The sequence below is a fragment of the Scardinius erythrophthalmus genome (assembly GCF_964197995.2).
Source record: "Scardinius erythrophthalmus genome assembly, chromosome: 8".
Taxonomy (NCBI): Eukaryota; Metazoa; Chordata; class Actinopteri; order Cypriniformes; family Leuciscidae; genus Scardinius; species Scardinius erythrophthalmus.
Window position 1 is genome coordinate 9,496,054 of NC_138228.1, and position 21,242 is coordinate 9,517,295.

At 37.2% G+C, this 21,242-nt stretch overlaps 2 protein-coding genes across 3 annotated transcripts; one reads left to right on the forward strand and one right to left on the reverse strand.

The window, feature by feature from the left end:
- The first annotated feature begins 1,106 nt into the window (after positions 1-1,106).
- On the forward strand, positions 1,107-16,746 carry phaf1 (phagosome assembly factor 1). Of its 2 annotated transcripts, none has more exons than XM_081372681.1 (16): positions 1,107-2,122; positions 4,805-4,887; positions 4,996-5,079; positions 5,173-5,216; positions 5,372-5,451; positions 5,551-5,645; positions 7,200-7,264; positions 7,577-7,689; positions 9,035-9,168; positions 9,316-9,399; positions 9,533-9,615; positions 9,786-9,829; positions 9,926-9,975; positions 10,120-10,178; positions 13,095-13,167; positions 13,676-16,746. In XM_081372681.1, exons 1-16 carry the CDS (start codon positions 2,059-2,061, stop codon positions 13,763-13,765), a joined length of 1,245 nt encoding a protein of 414 aa, XP_081228807.1. In that variant the 5' UTR covers positions 1,107-2,058; the 3' UTR covers positions 13,766-16,746. The 2 variants fall into 2 exon arrangements, with proteins under 2 accessions (XP_081228807.1, XP_081228806.1); XM_081372680.1 differs by having other exon boundaries at positions 1,136-2,122; positions 7,167-7,264; positions 13,676-16,738.
- Positions 16,747-16,806: 60 nt separating this feature from the next.
- Positions 16,807-21,132, reverse strand: b3gnt9 (UDP-GlcNAc:betaGal beta-1,3-N-acetylglucosaminyltransferase 9). The gene is made up of 3 exons (XM_081372679.1): positions 21,000-21,132; positions 20,002-20,091; positions 16,807-19,776 (listed from the first exon to the last, which is right to left on the reverse strand). Exon 3 carries the CDS (start codon positions 19,676-19,678, stop codon positions 18,341-18,343), a length of 1,338 nt encoding a protein of 445 aa, XP_081228805.1. The 5' UTR covers positions 19,679-19,776; positions 20,002-20,091; positions 21,000-21,132; the 3' UTR covers positions 16,807-18,340.
- Positions 21,133-21,242: the final 110 nt, after the last annotated feature.

The window sequence follows — 21,242 nt, forward strand, 5'->3', positions numbered from 1 at the left end:
GTCGAATTATCATCACTGGTATCTGGTATTTGAACTCTTAGGTTTATAATTTTAGTCTCGAAATAATTTAGAAAATTTTCACATAATGCTTTAGATGGATTACGGAAAATCTGTACCGGGGGATGTAATACTGAACTGATAATTGAAAAAAGAACTCTAGGAATTTGATGATGCTCCTCGATTAGATTAGAAAAATAAAGAGACTTGGCCTTCTTAACTGCACTCTGATATGTCCATAGACATTCTTTAAGTATGGTAAAGGATACTTGAAGCTTGTCTTTCTTCCATTTTCTTTCTGCTTTCCTACATAGTTCATCCAGGGCACAAAACGTTTTATAAAACCGTACAAACCGTACTGAGAGTAGCCTACTCACAGAAAACACAGACAAATGTAAACTCAATGAGAGCAAAATAGTCAGACACCAGGTGAACATTTCACGTGAACATTTTGAGTCATGCTTTTGAGATTAAATAATAAAACACAGAGGGTATGCTTAATCTCAGCGTTTACCTCTGTGTTATCATCACTTGTAGGCCTACTATTATGCAAGCACTCAATAAATGACGCCATCTGGTGGCTTTTTTATCAGTATTCTTAATCTATAACCTTTATAAATTACTGTCCTCATTGGTGTGGCTTTTCGTGCGACCAGTGACTCGGTTTTAGCTGTCAGATCTAGCCTTAGACGGGGATGAACAAGAAAAAAGTAAAGAGATCCGTATTTGCCCCTGCCCGTAACACCAACTCCTTATCTCTCAACAGTACAGTACAGACACGGTAAAGGCCTAAATAATTTGATGTACTTATTTTTTATTTTTTTATTTATAGATACTTGTAGTGGAAAATAAGTTGTCTTTTGTTTATTTCCTGCTTTGTCAGTTGAGCTGAAAGGTAAAGTTTAATAAATACTAGCTCTCTTGAATTAATTTAATTACATAGGCCGGCGGCTATATATAATTACACAGAGTAATACATATGTAATACAACAATTAAAACATCTTTACTTCAACCACCAAATTAATTGGTGTGACTCACAAAATCTGTTTAGTGATTCGTCAACTGCGCTATTTGACTTTTATTTTGGAGATTGCCGCCAGGAAGTGCTATATCGTTCGCACCGGAAGTTGAATTATCAGCTGATCATGGTGTTTTGGATGGAAGTTGTTTTTGGAACGGAGGGGCTCTTTCTTTATCATCTTAAGCCAATCTTAAACGTTAAAGACACCGGAAAATAAAGCTGCATGTAACAGTGCGGCGCCTCCAACAACCGAAACGGCCGAACGCGGAGAAATGCGTGTTATTATGAACAGATGGTCATAAGTGATGATCTGTTTGCTTGCTGTTGAATCATCGGAAAGAAAGAAAACAACGTTAGGCGAAGCTCGAACGACTCACTGATAGGCTGATGTGTGTGTCTCGAGTCATATAGACCGGTCATAAAAAGCTTAAATGCATGTACTGTAACTGTTCGGTCACGAAACGGTCTTCGTTCGCTGTAATAAATAGTAGCTTACGTGTTTTATGTGATTCAGGAGTAAGTCAAAGGTCAGATCAAAGTGTTTTTTCTACAGCAGACATCAGTTTTATTAATATTTTAATTCCATTTATGTGAGTTATAAGATTATTAACGCCTTGAATTAATTCATGCTTAACAGAGTTGATAAAAGAGCAGCAACCTGTAACCAATTCTTCCTTCCTGACATCAGCTCGCTGTGACTGACATACAGTTTACTTGTCTAATTTATTTAAGCTCAAGTCATATTGACCTTTTATACGTGTGTATCTGTTATTCGTTTTATAGTGTTATTTATAAGTATGGTGACAGTGGAATGCGTTGATAGCCGGATTGCTTCACTTGTGTTTTGACATATCTGACGTCAGGGTGTCGTGTGTCACTCAAACTGTGTTTAAAGTGTGTGGGAGCTTTTTAAACGTAACGTTACTACTTCGTTAAAGTTGGGCTCGTTGATTTAACGGTGGATTATTCAAGATTTTGGGAAGATTCAGATCTGGCACAGTCAGAGATCCTCGTTGATATCCCCAATTTCTCCCCGCCAATGCTGGATCTGGAGGTCGTTCCTGAGCGATCTTTGGGAAATGAACAATGGGAATTCGCATTAGGTGAGTGTGGAATAAGTTCAAAATCTGAAGTAACATTGCATGTTGCACACACATTTAATTGTTATTGACAGGATGTTTAGTATTTGAAATTAAGCTGTTTTATTTGACTGTATAGTCAGTTGCCATCTGGATTTCACAATTGCACCGCATGCCTTTTGACACGTTCACGTCTGAGGTTCTCTTGACCTGAAAAAGGGCTCTGTTACACTGAATGAATTATTTGTCCATTTAGATTTTTCACTGGGGCTGGTATATGCTATTCAAACATGATACTCATCATTATTTTTTTGAACTCATCAGTGAATTTTAAAAATTCATGTGCCCTTGTAATCTGTAACCAAAATAAAAAACCCTCTCTCTTGCATCTTTTCTGATGATTTTCGTGTTTACTGGCGCGAGGGCGAGACAACCTGTCACTCACGTGAGATCACAGCAAGTGCATCTTGCAATTTGCATCTGGAAGTTTTTTTTTTTTTCATTAATTTTCAATTCTCCCATAGGGATTTAGAAAATAAATCTTAGTTAAAATATTACAATCCATGAACGAACTAATCCAATGGGCGGCGTGGTAAATCAAAATATTACAAATTTTGATTTTAAGCACAAACAAAGTATTTGATAATCGGACAAAAATACAATGGTACAAGACCGAAATTGCGAACAGCCTAATCAAATTAAAAACTATGGAGATTGGAGAAATATAAAACTACTAGCTAAAAAAAAAATATATATATATATATATATATATATCTATATATATATATATATATATATATATATATATATATATATATATATATATATATATATATATATATTTCAGATGGCACTTAGAGGCTTAGAGGCTATTTCAGATGGCACTTAGAGGCTTTTGCATCTGAACTCTTCATATATACAGGGTGGGCCATTTATATGGATACACCGTAATAACATGGGAATGGTTGGTGATATTAAAGTCCTGTTTGTGGCACATTAGTATATGTGAGGGGGCAAACTCCTCAAGATGTGTGGTGACCATGGTGGCCATTTAGAAGTCGGCCATCTTGGATACAACTTTTGTTTTTTCAATAGGAAGAGGGCCATGTGACACATCAAACTTATTGGTAATGTCACAAGAAAAACAATGGTGTGCTTGGTTTCAACGTAACTTTATTCGTTCATGAGTTATTTACAAGTTTCTGACCACTTATAAAATGTGTTCAATGTGCTGCCCATTGTGTTGGATTGTCAATGCAACCCTGTTCTCCCACTCTTCACACACTGAATGGCCCCCAAGGTCTCCCGATCTGACCCCCTTAGACTTTTATCTTTGGGGTCATCTGAAGGCAATTGTCTATGGTGTGAAAATACGAGATGTGCAGCACCTGAAACTACGGATACTGGATGCCTGTGCTGGCATTTCTCCTGCGGTGTTGCTATCAGTGTGTGAAGAGTGGGAGAACAGGGTTGCATTGACAATCCAACACAATGGGCAGCACATTGAACACATTTTATAAGTGGTCAGAAACTTGTAAATAACTCATGAACGAATAAAGTTACGTTGAAACCAAGCACACCATTGTTTTTCTTGTGAAATTACCAATAAGTTTGATGTATCACATGGCCCTCTTCCTATTGAAAAAACAAAAGTTGTATCCAAGATGGCCGACTTCTAAATGGCCACCATGGTCACCACCCATCTTGAGGAGTTTGCCCCCTCACATATACTAATGTGCCACAAACAGGACTTTAATATCACCAACCATTCCCATGTTATTACGGTGTATCCATATAAATGGCCCACCCTGTATATTTAAACACACACACACACACACACACACACACACACACACACACACACACACACACACACACAAATATTGAAGTATTTTGAGATCTTATGGAGACTCAATTACATAATTTGCATTGCTTAATGGGAATTGGCAGAGCTAAAGAGCTCTTTTTCCATGTTTAGCTTGTTTCTACTTGCTGATTGGTGGAATTTTCTGTAGTTCTGTAGGTAATGTAGTTTTTCACCATGAATTCCACTGTTCGTATGGAGTGATGAATGAAGTTTTTGCTTTCGGATCCTGACTGTTACGCTCTATAGCGAACCCCAATGATGGGGTCCCGTACTACTTTTTTTTTTTTCTCTTTCGAGAAGCCGTTTCACTGGTATATACGTCACAATAAGAAAGAAAAGATCACAACTTCCGTTTCATGTCGACTTTAAAATAGGAATTATTTTTGATTGTCTGTCAAAAATCGCTCTCAAAGTGATTCCAACGATATTGTGCCTTTGTGTCATTATTGTCATAGTTTTGGTGTGGAATCCACTATTCTTTTAGAGTAAGAGGACAGGTTTTTGTTCGAGCAAGTAGCTACTTCATGGTTATAGTTATCGTTTTTAGTGTGAATTTAAGTCATTTTTAAGTCATTTTTGGATGTACTAGGAGCTGTGTTGTTTTTTGACCATAAAAAAAAAAAAAAAAACACTCAGTGGCACCAGACCAATACCACTCCGCTATATTCCATAAAGCTGATATTCTGTTATTTTCTTACATACTCTAAATGTTTGTGTTATATACCATGAAATTATTATATTTTTACAATAGCAGCTTCTAGAGCTGTTGACTCCACTTCTTTTATCATCATGTGAGCCGAAACCTGACAATCTATTTGCTTGTCTGGATTTGTTTCCAGGGATGCCATTGGCCCAGGCCATTTCCATATTACAGAAACACTGCAGAATCATCAAAAATGTCCAGGTGCTCTACAGCGAACAAGTAAGGATGTGCTATTACTATTATTTTCTTTAAATGTCAATGTGCACTGAAGTTAATCATACAGATTTTTTTGTATCCTTATCTGACCTGTTTATCTTCCCCAAACAGATGCCACTCAGCCACGACCTCATTCTCAACTTGACTCAGGATGGAATTAAACTGCTGTTTGACGCCTGCAATCAGAGACTGAAAGTGAGAGACAGCATCTGTCTGTGTGTGCACACGCATGGTTTATTTCTTACACCCGTTACATTATGTTCCAAATATATCTCCATCGTTTTTCAGGTCATTGAAGTGTACGATTTGAGCAAAGTGAAACTGAAATACTGGTAAGTGATCTTATGTTTTGCCACAACATTTGCGGATTACATTTTGTGTTTTACTCTTTTTCTAGATGTTGTAGATGTCCCACTTTGTAGATCTACCAGTAACAACTGTGTCAGCCACAGAAATGTAAAATTACCATTTTCTCTGTTCATTACAGTGGAGTACATTTTAACTCTCAGGCAATAGCACCTACTATTGAGCAGATTGATCAGTCCTTTGGCGCTACTCATCCAGGAGGTGAGATTTATTGTCAGCATCAGTTATTTTTCCAGACCCCTCATTGTTGTGTGTGTATGTGTGTGTGATTGCTGGGGGATTCATGTTCTCTCTTTCCAGTCTACAATGCTGCCGAGCAGCTCTTCCACCTGAACTTCCGAGGGCTTTCCTTCTCCTTTCAGCTGGACTCCTGGAGCGAAGCTCCTAAATATGAGGTGAGACTATGTACCCTCCCTGTGTTGTTCATGCTCTTATAAGAAAAGTTCTGTTGTATTACCATTAGATGGAAAACCATGGTTCTGGATACCATATTCATCATGGTATTTAGATGGAGCTTCAAAGAATCCTATGGTATTACCATGGTACATTTCCCCAAGAAACATGGTACTGGTATATATCTGAATAAGCATAATATTTTACATTTTTTTTAAGTGTTTATTTTCCTTCTGCTTAGTATTTGTTCTGTGCACAGACAAGTAGAAAATAGCCCACTGCCTTAAAAAAATTTGACTTCTGTATTGTTACATGTGATTTAAAATACATTTAAAGCTAAATATTTAGAATGGTTGCAAAAAATAAAGCACTAATGTATTACTAAAAAAGTAAACTACAAATAAATTAATAATAATAAGTAGCAGTCCTGGTGCCAGTATGCAGTTTTGTGAGAATCATCCTTCAATCTGATAGTTTACTTTGCTGGATATAGCAAATGATGACAAAATAAATTATCTTAATTTCACGATAAGTATGTGATTAATTGCAATTAAAAAACAATTAAATCTATTGACAGCCCTAATAATAATAAATAATAAGACACAAAATTAAGCATTACTTTATTACTTATAAAGTAAAATAATACTAATAATAAATGAATGAAATATTACTTTATTATTAATAAAGTACTTTAAATAAGATAAATACAGTAACACTATTATTGCATGTAATCCAATGTCAGTGTTATGTTAGTATTATTTATATACTATATAGTTTGTATATAATGTATTTATATTTTAAATTAGGTCATTTTATGTTTTAAGTCTTAATTTTATGTTTAGTACATTTCTAGTCATTTTTTATGTGCTTTTGACATTTTTATTAGGTTTTAATTAGTTTGAAATATTAGTAATTAGGTTTATTTTTTTGTAAATTTAGTTTTAGTTCAGTTTTAGTGCTTAGATGCTCACATCATCTTCACAGTAATGTATTTTGGATAAATTCATACATCAGGCAGGGGTTATTTTATCATGAACTGAAACTAAAACTATAAAAAAAGATCTGCATTGAAATAAAGGCAAAATAAAAACGTTCAAGTTTTTAATGTAATATATATTTATATGTGTGTATATATATATGTATGTATGTATGTATGTATATGTGTATATATATATATATATATATGTATGTATGTGTATATATATATATATATATATATATATATATATATAATATAATATAAAACAAAAAGTAAAATACTATATATATATATATATATATATATATATATATATATATATATATATATATATATATATATATATAATTTTTTTTTTTTTTTTTTTTTTTGGGCTTTATTTCAATGAACAAAAATGTTTTAATAGTTTTAGTTTCAGTTCATGCTAAAATAACCCCTGCCTGATGTATGAGTGTATCCTGTGATGATGATGTGACCATGTTTACACCAGAGGAGACACCTACACAGACACTGCATTCTACTACTAGCTGTTTTGCTTTGACAGCCTAACTTTGCCCATGGCTTGGCCTCCCTGCAGATTCCCCATGGGGCCACTGTCAAACGGATGTACATTTACTCCGGAAACAACCTTCAAGAAACCAAGTAAGATTTGTGCATTTGTTCGGATAATTGAGGCCTTTGTGTGAGGATAAAAATGTGTAAAAATGCACACTAATGAATGATTATATATGCATAAGACTATTGAGCATGGATGTGTTTACTAACAGACCTTCAAAGTCATCATCTTATTATGTCCATTTGTAATGTTGATGTGGCCCAAGGGGAGCATTAATCTGCATTTAGTCTGTTACCTTGGGTGTCTAGTTTTGATTGTTCAGTTTAAGCGTTTGGTAAGAACCTCATGGGTTGCATTTCCACAAGCAGCAATCATTGTAAATTATATATTCTTCGCAGGGCTCCGGTGATGCCTCTGGCCTGTTTCCTTGGTAATGTGTATGCAGAGAGTGTGGAGGTGATGAGGGATGGGGCGGGACCCACGGGTCTCAAACTTCGCCTCCTCACCGCAGGTATTACAAGCAACCCAAACTCATTCACTAATGTCAGAAATCATTTCGCAATGGTTCTATTAAATATGCACATGACTAAATTCATTGGAAGCATGCACACCTTTTTATGAGAGTTTCATATTCTCATGAACTCCCAGAATGCAGAACACTGAGATTTGTTTAGATGCCTCAAAGGAAACTTTTCATCACCAGCTCTTGTCATCGCCCTTTGTAACCACTAGAAAACATCTTGTAGAATACCATACTTTGATCATTCTTGATTCCATTCATATTTCGATGTATTTTAATGAATCATAATATGCCATTAACGAATATGTATTGTTTTAATGAGGGCAACACAGTTTCTTGTTTTTGCCATGCTTCTGTGTTTAAAGGCATGCCATGACATGTTATTTCCTAAGCTATGCTGTGCTTAGAAAACTAGCATTAGTAATGTGTGCTTGTGAGATAAATACATTTTTTTGCTGATTATTGTTTGATTGTTAGTTAACACCAACATAAACAGACAACATAGGTTTATTTATTTCACTTTAGCATAAACCAGAGCTGGAAAAAATCATAAATGTATTGATCTTAACAAATATGTTTATATAGCTTCTATTATCAATTCTTTGGTCATTTTCCTGGTAATCAGTACTGTGTGACTTTAACTACTATTAATAGTCCAATGGTTCTCAGCTGAAGGGTTGTGATCAATCAGACTTGGGTTCCAACCAAGTATGATAGGTCTGCAGGGTCACAGACAGCAAAGAAAAACCTGCAACTATGTAATCATGAATTGTAAGGATAGCAAAATACTGACGTTTTTAAAATTATTTTACTGTTATAAAATAAAATTATAAATTATAATAAATATTATTAATATTAAAACGAGCTCAGGATTATTCATGAAAGAATCCTGATTTTTTTTTTTATCACAGTTTCCACAAAAATATTTTATTTTCAACTTTGATGATAAGAAATATTTCTTGAGCACCAGATCAGCATATTACAATAATTTCTGAAGGAACATGATGTCACACTGAAGACTGCTGGTTGGAAGGCTGCTGAAAATGTAATAATATTTCAATTTTTTACTATTTTTAAAGTATTTTTCATCAAATAAATGCAGCTTTGGTGAGAATAGGATTACAAAATCTTACAGGCCCCAAGCATTTGAAATGGCAGTGTATGTTTATTTTATTTTATTTTTTTCATAACCAATTTTGCTACTGCGTTGGGTGTAAAATCTTGTTGCTGTAATCCAGTTTATAAGTGATATCCAGTGGTCCAGTGTTAATGGAAATTGAATTGGTAAACAAATATGCTGTTTTGTCACATTGTACGTGTTACTTCACTTTCTCAGGATGTGGCCCGGGAGTGTTGGCTGATACGAAAGTGCGGGCTGTTGAGAGAAACATCTACTTTGGAGATTCTTGTCAGGATGTTTTGAGTGCTCTTGGCTCCCCACATAAGGTCTTCTACAAGTCAGAGGACAAGGTAATGACCGATCCAGTTTATACACAACACACAATACATTAATCTCAAGATGAGCAAAGCTACATTCTCAGAAATAAACGCGGACATTCCCTCTTCACATTTACTCTGTTTGTCCTGACATATCTTTTCCCTTTTTTTCTGTCTCAGATGAAGATCCATTCACCCTCCCCTCACAAGCAAGTCCCGTCCAAATGTAATGACTACTTCTTTAATTATTATATTCTAGGAGTGGTGAGTATTAGCTTTAAATAACTCCATTACTTAAATGACTATTTATCATAACATGCTGTTAGTGTGGCTTTTGTTTGTTCAATTTGCATAAAGCCATTGACCTTTGAGCATTATGTCTCTATATATCTTTCAGGATATACTCTTTGACTCTTCAACCCACCTGGTCAAAAAATTTGTCCTTCACACCAACTTCCCTGGTCATTACAATTTTAACATGTAAGTCTCATTTCTTTGCTGCATTGCATTGGTCGCTGCTGTTTGAAAGGTCTGGAAGGTTTGCAGTCTGGACATATTGATTGAATATCGATTTTCATTTAAGTGTTTAGAAATGTGTGGTTTCAGTATCACATACCACTTTATTTACACACTTTATTGCCCCATCTCAGATATCATCGGTGTGATTTCAAGATTCCTCTTGTCATTAAAAAAGGTCAGTCTATATCAGACTCTCTGGACTAGATCGTGATTCTCTGTTGTGTCTCTGTGGTCTTTTGTGTTTGTCTTATTCTTATAAATTCTGTTTCAGATGGGGCGGATGCTCAGAGTGAGGACTGCATTCTGACCACTTACAGCAAAGTGAGTTCATAGACAGTGTTTAGCCTACACATTCTTTATGTAACACATTATATACACATGCATTAGATGAGTACTGTATGTGATAAATAATTAAGCATTTTTAAGTAAGTGAGTACTAATTATGTTTTCAACCTTTGCACCCAGTGGGATCAGATTCAGGAGCTGCTAGGACACCCCATGGAAAAACCAGTTGTGCTACACAGGTGAGAAACGTATGTTTTTGCCGCATATACAGTACAAACTGTTTTATTGACATCTTCCATGGCTGAAACGCTGATTGAGCCATTACATGAGACATGATGCAATTCAGTAAGTTGTACTGTATCTCAACCTATATTAAAGTGGAAGAAAAGATTTGCGCTGCCGCTTGAACTGGGGCACTACAGCGATGTTATGTCACATTCAAGAGCATCAAAACACCATTTATTGTTTGAATTTCATGATCAAATGGACAGAATTTGAAAGCTGAGACTTTGTTTCTTATCAGAAGTAACAAAGCTTTGTTGGATGTGAGGCGAGTGTAGGGAAAAATCACAGACCTGGCATTCCTGGCTTGATTCATAGGGTCAAATAGAGCCTGCTTTAATGTCGCTATTTAAAAGTGTTATTGCCCTAAATTCAACACAGGAGACATTTTCTTCACACACACAGTATACAGTCTGGTAATCAGTCTGACACGTTTTTCCGCCTTGATTGACAGGATATAATTGACCCTGACAATTGGCCGATAGTGAAAATAATTGCTTTTAAAGGTGCTCTAAGCGATGTTGGGTGACGTCACTTCTTGTTGACGTTCGAAATATTGTCAAACAAAACGGAGGCTAGCTCGACCCTCCCTCCTCCTCATCCCGTCCCCTCCCCCTCCCCTCCGTGCTTCCTGAAACAGTCATGAATAGTCCAGTCATTTTATGAAAAAAGTTTGAACAAATTGCAACAGAAGCAAACTCGACTGATTTTGTATCCTCAATATGTCCTGAGTAAGGAAAAAAAAGCCCCGAAGAATCCCATTAGGGGAAAGTTTCGAAAAAGCCCCAAATATACCCCATTCATACACATATTCACTCTTTTTCTTATGTGAATAGGGTAAAAATTTTAACCTTTAGATATCACCATGAAAATGACTAAGTTGATTACTTACATCAAGACAAGCAAAAAATGTATTACAAGTTTTTTTAAATTGTTTGTTAACATGGACAAACGGTGCATAATCTAATTACGTATGTGCTAATTTGCTTAAATACCACAACAGATCTAAACATTGGGTATAGCCAGGTGAAAATGTCTTGTTGAATCTTGTTGACGCATAATAGTAAAATACTTAATGTTAAGGTCTGAATGGAACCCATTTAGGCAACCCATGAGCATTAATACATAGAGGCAGGAAGAAGTACTTTAGAAACCAGCCTTTATTAATTATTATTGCAGAAATTGGGTTCGGGGTCCGTGGGACTGTTTCTGGAGATTCACTTTTTATTTTGCCTACCTTTTGTCTTCTGCATTCTCCTTACCATTGTCTCAGACTCGTCCCCCAGAAACAGTCCCACGGACCCAGCCCCAAACCCAATCTCTTAAAAATTAATAAAGGCTGGTTTCTAAAGTACTTCTTCCTGCCTCTATGTATTAATGTTCATGGGTAGCCTAAATGGGTTCCATTCAGACCTTAACATTAAGTATTTTACTGTTATGTGTCACCAAGATTCAACAAGACATTTTCACCAGGCAGCTAGCGGATAGTGAGGAGATGTTTGCTGTATGTGACAAAAAAATGTCTCAGCCTTAAAAACTTGACATCGCTTAGAGCACCTTTAACGGCCGATACCGATATCCCTACTACTAACCATAAGTGACTCCGCAACTACATGTCATTAGAGTATTAGTAAACTGTCTATGGGTTAACGCCTACCGGTTAGAGAGCACAGTTGAAAACAACAAGGCTAGCCTAAGTAAGTGATGAGTTTGCCAGGGATTTAGAGACCCAAAATGTCCGGGATTCGGCTTTTGCGTTCTACAGTCGCCATTCATCATGTTTATTGTGGCGAGCAGGACGAGGCTGACGGCCGCGGGAGAACAGCGCGAGGCCGGTGGCGTCATTATTGAGACGCGCCGGGTCTCGCATCTCTCACGGAGGAGCGGAAATTTTCTTAGCAATGGTAAAACGCACATCAACCGATCACTTGTTTAGCGTTCATGTAAACACTACATTCAGATTCACCGATCGGAATTAATTCAGTTAGATTGAAACGAGAGGTGTGCATGTAAACAATGAATGGCGACCGCAGAACGCAAAAGCCGAATCCCGGACATTTTTAACAGTCTCGCCCGCCGGACAAGTCCGGGAAAAGGAAGATGGTAACCCCTACTTACTCAGCTTTCTCCTATTATTCAGCTTTCTCCACAGAACAAGAGCATGCTAGCTTAGCTTCCAAAGAAAGACGGCTGATACTGTGTACATTCTGTGAGTGAGATCCCACCCTCTATGGGCGGGTTGTAAACATGCGGAACAACGCCATCTACTGGCTGTAGTCTTTAGCCTCTGGACAGAAAATCCTCCGATGACGCAAAATGACGATTTTTGCGTCATCGGAGGATTTTTTCCAGACAAAAAATACATAAATCTCTCCTCTCAGGGGGATATGAGGGGGGAAAGCATGGTAATTCGAAAATACTACAGGTTTTCTACTAATACAAAGCTTAATGCTAAATCCTGAAGTAACCCTTTAATATCTGCAAAAACTTGATTTTGATGGTCCTCCAACAGACATTATACTGACCCTAAGTAACTTGGCAACTACATGTCTACTTATTCTACTAACCCTAACCAAACAGCCTATTTATACTCTTGAGTTAGTTGGCATGTAGTTGCAAAGTTACTTATAGTTAGTAGAATGTACTTGTAGTGTATATATAGCAATAAAAGGTAACCTTTTATTATTTCAGCTTTACTTCAATTGACAAAAATATTTGATTAGTTTTATTTTAAAATAACACTTGCCTGAATTAAAACAAAGTCAGAGGTCATTCACATGCTTTAATGCAAGCTACAGCACAGAGGCACCGCTGCATATGAAAACCTGTTTATAATGCTCTGATTAATGGATTTATTGTGCACTGCTCTGCAGGTCATCCTCTGCAAACAACACCAACCCTTTTGGTTCCACATTTTGTTTTGGACTGCAGAGAATGATATTTGAGGTATGTGACTGGGCCATCTGTGTGTACTGTTTGTTTTACTTAGTTAGCCTGTATAAAAAGTTGCTTTTAAAAATAAATAAAGATATTAATTTTACAAATAAATGGCAGATTTGGTTTTCATGTTTACAGTCCAGTGAAAGTATCATTTGCTTATGATATTAACATTTTGGATGATGCCGTTAAATGCATAGTTCACCCAAAAATGAAAAATCATTTACTCACCCTCAAGTTGTTCTAAACCTGTATGAATTTCTTTCTCCTGCTGAACAGTGAACACAAAAGAAGATATTTTGAAGAATGCCGGTAACCAATCAGTTGATGTCCCCCATTGACTTCCATATTATAATATTTTTTTTTCATATTATGGAGGTCAATAAGGTCCATCAACTGTTTGGTTAATCATATTCTTTTTCATAGTCCATAATACTGGCAGATAACCATATACCATAGCTCATACACAGCTAAGCACTTACTGGATCTCATCTCCATGCTGTTGCTGTTGTTACAGGTCATGCAGAATAACCACATAGCTTCTGTGACTCTCTACGGAGCGCCTCGTCCAAGTAGCCTGGCCCGTGCCGAGCCCAGTGCCCACTGAGGAATCCGCCATGCCCACGGTGCCCGTCCAGCCCTGCAGAGCCTCTGACCTGACCAGTAGAGTGTGCCTTCACTCACTGCTGCCATCACACAAGCTAAAGCAAGACATGCTGGGAGTTTCTCTGGAGTTAAACTCTTCCCCCCTCAATTCGGTCTCCTCAATAATAGCATGGAGGCTGCCCTCAGCCTGCTAATAATCTCAGATAACCATGCAAACCTGGCTCTGCCCCCAAAGCTTTAACCCAGACATGCATCAACGTCATCATCTTTATAGTACTTGTGGATGCACGGTGATTCATTTCCACACAAACATATTTGTGTATTCTTTTTTTTTTTTGCCCAACCTTCTAAATTTCCATACCTGACGCACCAAAGGGCGAACATTGAACCGATTTCTCCTCTGCACGCTAAACACTTTAACCAAAACGCACACGCATTCAAGTTCATTTGCTTTCCTATGCGCAGAGGATGAGAACAAAGTCAAATGAGGACAAACTTTTGCCGCGTAAATTCAACGAGTGTGTTTTGTATGCATTTCCGGAAGGTTACAAGCACAAGCTTGCACAGTGTGGATCCAGTGCTGTGAAAATGTTCTTGTGGCACATGAGCAGGCTCACATACACACATAACGATTCATAAACCCATTTCATACCAAGTCAGCAGCACAGATTACCTCCCATTTCGATACCCTACACCCGCTTGTGTTGATTCCGTTATTGTTTTGTTGTTCATGAGCTCATTAGTTTTGAACATTTGCACTAAAATACACCTAATTTACTTGATAATTGTCTCCTGTCCACTAAGGAACATTTTAATTGCGAGTCTCAGAGAGAAAGAACGGCGGGGGAGGGAACGACGACGTGCAATCTGGATTTCAAAGCTAGTTGCAACCCAGACCGGAGAGAAAAGCCATCCACCCATCGCTGTCTCTTTTTCCCACTGGATGTCATGCCGTCAGTTCTGTTTGCGTCCTTTCATTTTGTTCCAAGTAGAAAGATGTGAAGTTCTTTTCCCTTGTTCAGTATCTTAAAGTCTTAACTGCACAACTGTTTTGTCACCTGATTGCCAAATCATTAGCCAAAGAAGAAACAACAGTTAGCTCTTTGACATTTTTAACACCCACAGTGTAAGAACATTCCCTTTTGATTTGATCTATTAAGTCCCTGAATTGAAACTCCATCAATTTTTTATGCTTTTTTATTTGATGCTTTCTCTCTCTTCATATTTGTTGCTGTTGTTTCCATAGCAAGTAGACGTGATGTTTTCTCAAGCACGGTGTGTCCATGTCTGTACAGATCTGTAAATAGCGTGCAGAATATTCATCGTTTTGTTGCCCTAACGGTACCGTATCAGATCAGCTGATGTCTGGAACTACCCAGACTGCTACCATTCTGAGAGTTTCTGGTTTCCTTTGCCAGCTCTTGAGGGACAATATAGAAGCTTCCCTCGAGTGTTGTCCTAGATGGCGTAGCCTACATTTGACCACTTTCGGAGATGACTAGAGCATTTTAACTTCAGTAGATGGTTTGTTCACCTCTAACTACTGTTCATCGCTTTGCTTCCTGGCAGCGTAACCACCAATGGCTGTCAAGCTCCACACCTCTGGTGTCATTCCAACCTCCCTTCAGGCTTCTGCACTGTGTGGTTCAGGCTAACTCGGGCATTTGGCTTTCTGTTACATTAACTTCTCATTAACTTGGAAGACCATCAGTGGTGTTTTTAATATATTTTACCCTTAACTTTTGGTCTTTTACAAGGAAGATGCTTTTAACATTGTGCCTCATCTCCCACCGAGCCTGTCTTGACTTTTTTCTCTGTAAATGAAATTGTTTGAACTGCTTTGTGTACGTCTGAGCATGTAAAGCTAAATTATTAGTCATAGTCCTTTTGTTTCCGAAAACGTACCTGAATATTATAGGGAGAAAAAAACGACTCGTTGGGTATTGAACTCTTTTCATTAAGCGCTAGTTTAACGTGTTCAGTGCATTTAAATTGATTATTGCAGTCTGCGTACAAACATGTTACAGAAAATGGAGATTGCCCTTCATGATCTGAAGTTCACAAAGTGGTTGTGGTGTTTCTGTCTTAATACAATTTGTACTTTTTGAAATGGATGTGGAGTTCCACTTTAATATGGTTAGATCTTTAAGCAAACTGTTTAGATGCACAATTGGAATCTCCGTTGTCGATAAGGAACAACACAACCGCTTTTTCTATTGTCATTTAGGGATTGTAACTGAGGGGGGGAATGTGGTCTGATGGGCTGATTGCCTGCCCAAACTCAGGTGGATGTTTTTTTTAAATGCCAGGAGCAAGTGAATGCTTTTCATCAAATGGGTTTTGGCTGTATTGTTTCTTCTTCAGACTTTATCCTATTTTTGCATCGGAATGAATGAATGAATGATCATCCTGAGGATTTTAATTAGAAATGGACAAACTCCATACAGTGTAATGCGCATATTAATGCTATGTATTGTATTCCTCTATATTGTATGTTCTTCCCCATCCTCCAAAAAGTGATTATTTTTTGTGGATTCAGTACATTTAACCCATTTCTGGAAGTGGGATTTATCCTCGATTAAAAAAAAAAGTGTGTATCTAAATTGATTGCAATGTGGTGTTTTGTATCACAGATATTTTTACTTCTGTAGGTTTAAGGAACATGTACACGGAAGATCAACATTTATCAGGCGATTATTGTTGTTGTTTGTTTCTTTTTGTTATGTTTTCAAAGCAATAATCATTGCGTCGATGGAGTATGAATTGGAATGGTCTGGTTTGTCAAAAGCTCCGAGTGGGGCAACAATGCTGTGACCATTGGATTTTAGTTTCCTTGTTCAATCTACTGAAAGCATTATCAAATTTTTTTTTTTTTTTTTTTTTTTTAACTGCTAATTTTGCATTTTGTTCATTAAAACTGTTACAGTGTGTTCAACAAAAATATTTAAAGAATGGATGTAATAAATATGGGGGGAAAGAATGGAGGCATCTTTTGTCTTTTGTTAAATTCACTTAATTTTCATGTTCACAGGAGGCTACTTTCAGAATCATTCAATTCAGTTTAATGTAAATCTAAAAGACAGCAGGTCATCCAAAACAATGCAGCACACTAATCAGTCAAAGAAAAAAAAGTGGTGCCATTTGTCTAATAAAAGATATGCATACAGCAATAGTCTGTTCTATATTACATAACTCAGTACTTTTCAATGCATAACATTAGTGTCCATTTTGTGCATACAAAATGTGTCTGATTCCCTTGCATTTCCTGTACAACATCTTTATCATTTAGACAAACTACAGTAATTTCCCCAAAAAAATAGAGAATAGTTTGAGTTGGATATAAGAATCTTCTACAGAAGCTTTTGTGAACCTTTTTTCTTAGATTTTATATTTGAGCAATTTTTTTTAAACAGTCCAAAAGCCTGAAATGTTCAGAAACATTCAGATATGTGTCAATGCAGATCACTTCAGGAGATTTTCAGTGAATCATGACTTAAATATCTCACACAAAGCTATCATATGGCTTCAGAGCATTTGGAATATAGCTGTATGAGTTGTACCTTTGGAGCAGGACAGTTGATGGTCATTGGATGTTTTCTTTGTGTGGAAAAGAGCAGCATGTTCAAAAAACAATCATGAAAGGAAGTCATATAAATGGAGACCCCATATGACGTGGTGAAAAAAAAACAGATATCATGGCCACGAATGAATTGATTTCATAATTTTAGGTAAATTGTGGCCATGTTGTACTGATTCATTGACTTGTAGAGGAGCCTGTATGAGTGAGTGGAGGCGGGGCTCATTTGCATATTCATGTGTACGCATTTACTAAAGGAAGCAAGTGTGTAGAGTTACATTCAAGCTATTTTAAGGCATGAATAAATATTTTCACAGGAAAAAACTTATGCCATTTTGGTGATGAGTTCTAAAGGACAAAATTATTGACTACAAGGGGCTTTAAATCACTTCCATGACTTAACTAAACGAACAAATAAGTACAATGTGGCCACGATTTAACTAAAACAATGGAACGAAAACATAAAACGTGGCCACTGGCTATGAAATATTAAGTTGTGGAAACTTAATTCTTAATGGTATCTATTTTTTCTTCCACGTCATGTCGGGGTTTGATTGACATGCCGGTAAATATTGCTTTCGTTTTTCCTCATATGTGATCCTGGATCACAAAACCAGTCACAAGTCACACGGGAATATTTGTGGCAATAGCCAACAATACATTGTATGGGTCAAAATTATCGATTTTTATTTTATGGCAAAAATCATTAGGATATTAAATAAAGATCATGTTCCATGAAGATATTTTGTAAATTTCCAACCGTAAATATAGAAGACATTTATTTTTGTGAGTGAATGCAGCACAATTGCGGACATAAAAGAACTTTTGAACAGTTGTATCTCGGCCAAATACTGTCCTATCCTAACAAACCTTCAAATTTTGTATAAATCTACATTGATTGAAATGTACATTGAAAACCCATTTGACTGGTTTTGTGGTCCAAGGTCATTCCCTGTCCGTTTTATGTTTTATTTTCACAGTACAGTCATTTCCTAGGAGTTAATGCTCCACAAACACTTTTAACCCATAGTCGTTGTTCCTAAGCTTCTCCTTTGCCTTGTTCTTAGCAGTCATCTTGTCTCTCCATTGAAAGGGGAAAACAGTAGGATCCTGGCTGCTGTGACACTGAAGGTTAGGGTCATGCAGAAGGTTCCACATGAGCCAGATCTGTGGGACGGTCAAGCTGTGCACCACCATCAGCTCTCTGTAGAAGCAGGGGTCAAAGACCTGGAGGTGGGGGGCAGCGGACGGTCTCACAATTCCAAAGGTGCGGAAGCCTTCGTGGCGAGTCGGCTTAAGGTCGATCCTCAGCAGACACATGCCCAGAAAGACATCATCAATGGGGAAGAGTTCCACCTCTTTGCAGGCGAGGTGGAGCTTCAATGCGGTATGTCCCGACATGACAAAGCCACCTCCGCCAGCATAGGACGGGTAGATCCCCTGGCCGTAAATAAACTCGGGGATGAAATACTTACTGTTGCGCCTGCGAATTGGTCTTGCGTGGACAATGATGTCGCCGACAAAAAGATCCTTATTGATCTTTTGACCCTCAAGCATCTCCAGGATATTGTCGATGTTCACGTACACATCTGCGTCACCCTTAAAAATGAACTTTGCTTTGGGACAGCTAACATTGATCCACTGTAGGAAGTGGATTTCTTTTAGTGTCAAGTTGAAGAATGTGTCTTCAAAGTCCCACAGGAGGATGTCGTGAAAAGTGTGGCTCTCATATCCCAAAAGTTTGTCCCAAAATGGAAGCGCTGTTTGATTTTGGGGTACACCGAGAAGAAAAACTCTCCTGACGTTCACGTCTTTCTGGAACACACCTTCTCGTCCCCATGTGCGTCGAACGACCTGACGTTTGTCAAAGTCCGTTGCTACTGATTTTATGGCGATCAGCATGTAGGGCGCTCCTTCTGGTCCAGAACACTTTGTAGGCTGATCGATTAGCAGCTTGAAGTCCCGTTGGTCTTTTTTTCTAAGGTAATCGTAAAAGTCAAAGGAAGCATGTGTTGGAAGCAGACTTGCTGTCATTGAGGGTTGGAGCAATTTAGACTTTGCTTTCTGTGATTTGACCTTTGATGGTCTTTGTGCTTTAGGCTTGATCTGAACCTCAGGCTTGCAAGGAGGTATGTCTGGAGATTTTGAAGGGAACGGCTTTGTTTCCAGTCCCTTTGGTGCTCCACTGAGGAGGGTTCTTGAGCTGGTGGACCCACGTTGAATGTGCAATGTCCCCCATACGGGTGTCATACTTTGATGGGCATATAACAGCAGAAATAGCAGCACCAGCAGAATTAGGGAGCAAAGTATATCTCCCTTTATATAGACCCTTCTCATGGTGTGACCGGTTTACTGTTATACTCCCATGAATTTCGGTAGAAGTCTCACATTCTTCTTAAAGTGTTCGGATTTTCTCACAGCCGTAGTAGGTTCTGCTAAATAAAAGTACAAATAAAAGTAAGTTAAAATAAATGCACGATAACTGCTTGAAGACCATCATTTAGGTTGTATTTTTCCTCCTAAAATTAATTTCATGCTACGTTTAACCTCTTAAAACACATAATTAAATCTGCAGTTATACTTAAAAACATGTCCGTAAAACCAATTTCCTATTGTGTAAGATATGTCTGTATTTGAGAGGCATCACAAATACTTCTTACCACAGCATCCTGGATGTCATCAAACAACAGGAGACACAGGATATTACTTGACTAAAGTTATGCTTCATAAACGGCCAGGACCGCATACTTCTACGAAACAGGATACAGAAACAATTTATAACAGGAAACACATTTGACCAATTTTGGAACTTAATAATCTTTTCTGGCACTTCAAAGTAAAAAAAAAAAAAAAAGAAGAAAAAAGGTTACAACTGTGGAAAGAGCTTAAGTGTCTCTTATTCACAGAAATATACCTAAATACAGTTGCTTTTCCAAGTCATCAGTCAGTTTACATGCAATATATCCACATATAATTCGTCAACACCACATAATGACACATTAAGAGATGTAAATACTACTTCATTCCTCAAATATGTAAAATTATTAGCTCAATTGTCTAATCTGTAACTACATCTAGTTATGAGTCATTGAACCATTTAGTCAATTGATTCGTTAAAAACACCAAAGCCGAGTTGTGTGCCTACAAATCTCCCGAAAGAGTGTTTCTAAGCATTTTCCCCTCACTCATATGACAACCCTGTACTGTATTTGCTCTACAACTGGCTTTATTATACTATTAACGAACAAGATCTGATTCAGTTCGTTAACGAAAGAGTTTATTCTGACACTGAGCCTCGAAACCCAAAACAGCGACTCGTATTTGAATCTGTGCACCCGAAAGATTCGTTCGCTTAAAAGATTCATTCAAAAACAAACGCGTCACCACATCCATATATTTTATAAGCCTAAAACAAACTTGTGTAATTTAAACATTTGAAATTTAGAAATTACACTAAATAAATACAATTACATTTTAGTAACAATCTTTTAAAATGTACTAACACTGCCTCGTGCGATGAATAATTATTGTTACCCTTCAGGATCGTTATTATAGTGCGTCTGCATTTCAAGTTGCTTTCTTTTTTAATTACATTTTCGCGTTCAGCCTTCTTTATAACGGCCTTTCATTGTTTCAAACATACATTTACAAAACTTACCCAGATGACTGCGTACCAGGAGAGCAATGACAAGACAGCACTGCAACCAGATCCAAACATCTGCTTCCACTATTAAAGCTGCTACACGAGACTGTTGCGTGTGCATGTTTCAGAAAAAAAAAAAAAAAAAAAAAAAAAAACTTTTCCAACTCGCTGAAATGCGCTACGTTAAAGACATCTCTGTTTGCATTAGATATGTTCGTAAGAATGTATATCAGTTACAAGCTGAAGACTTCTTGCACA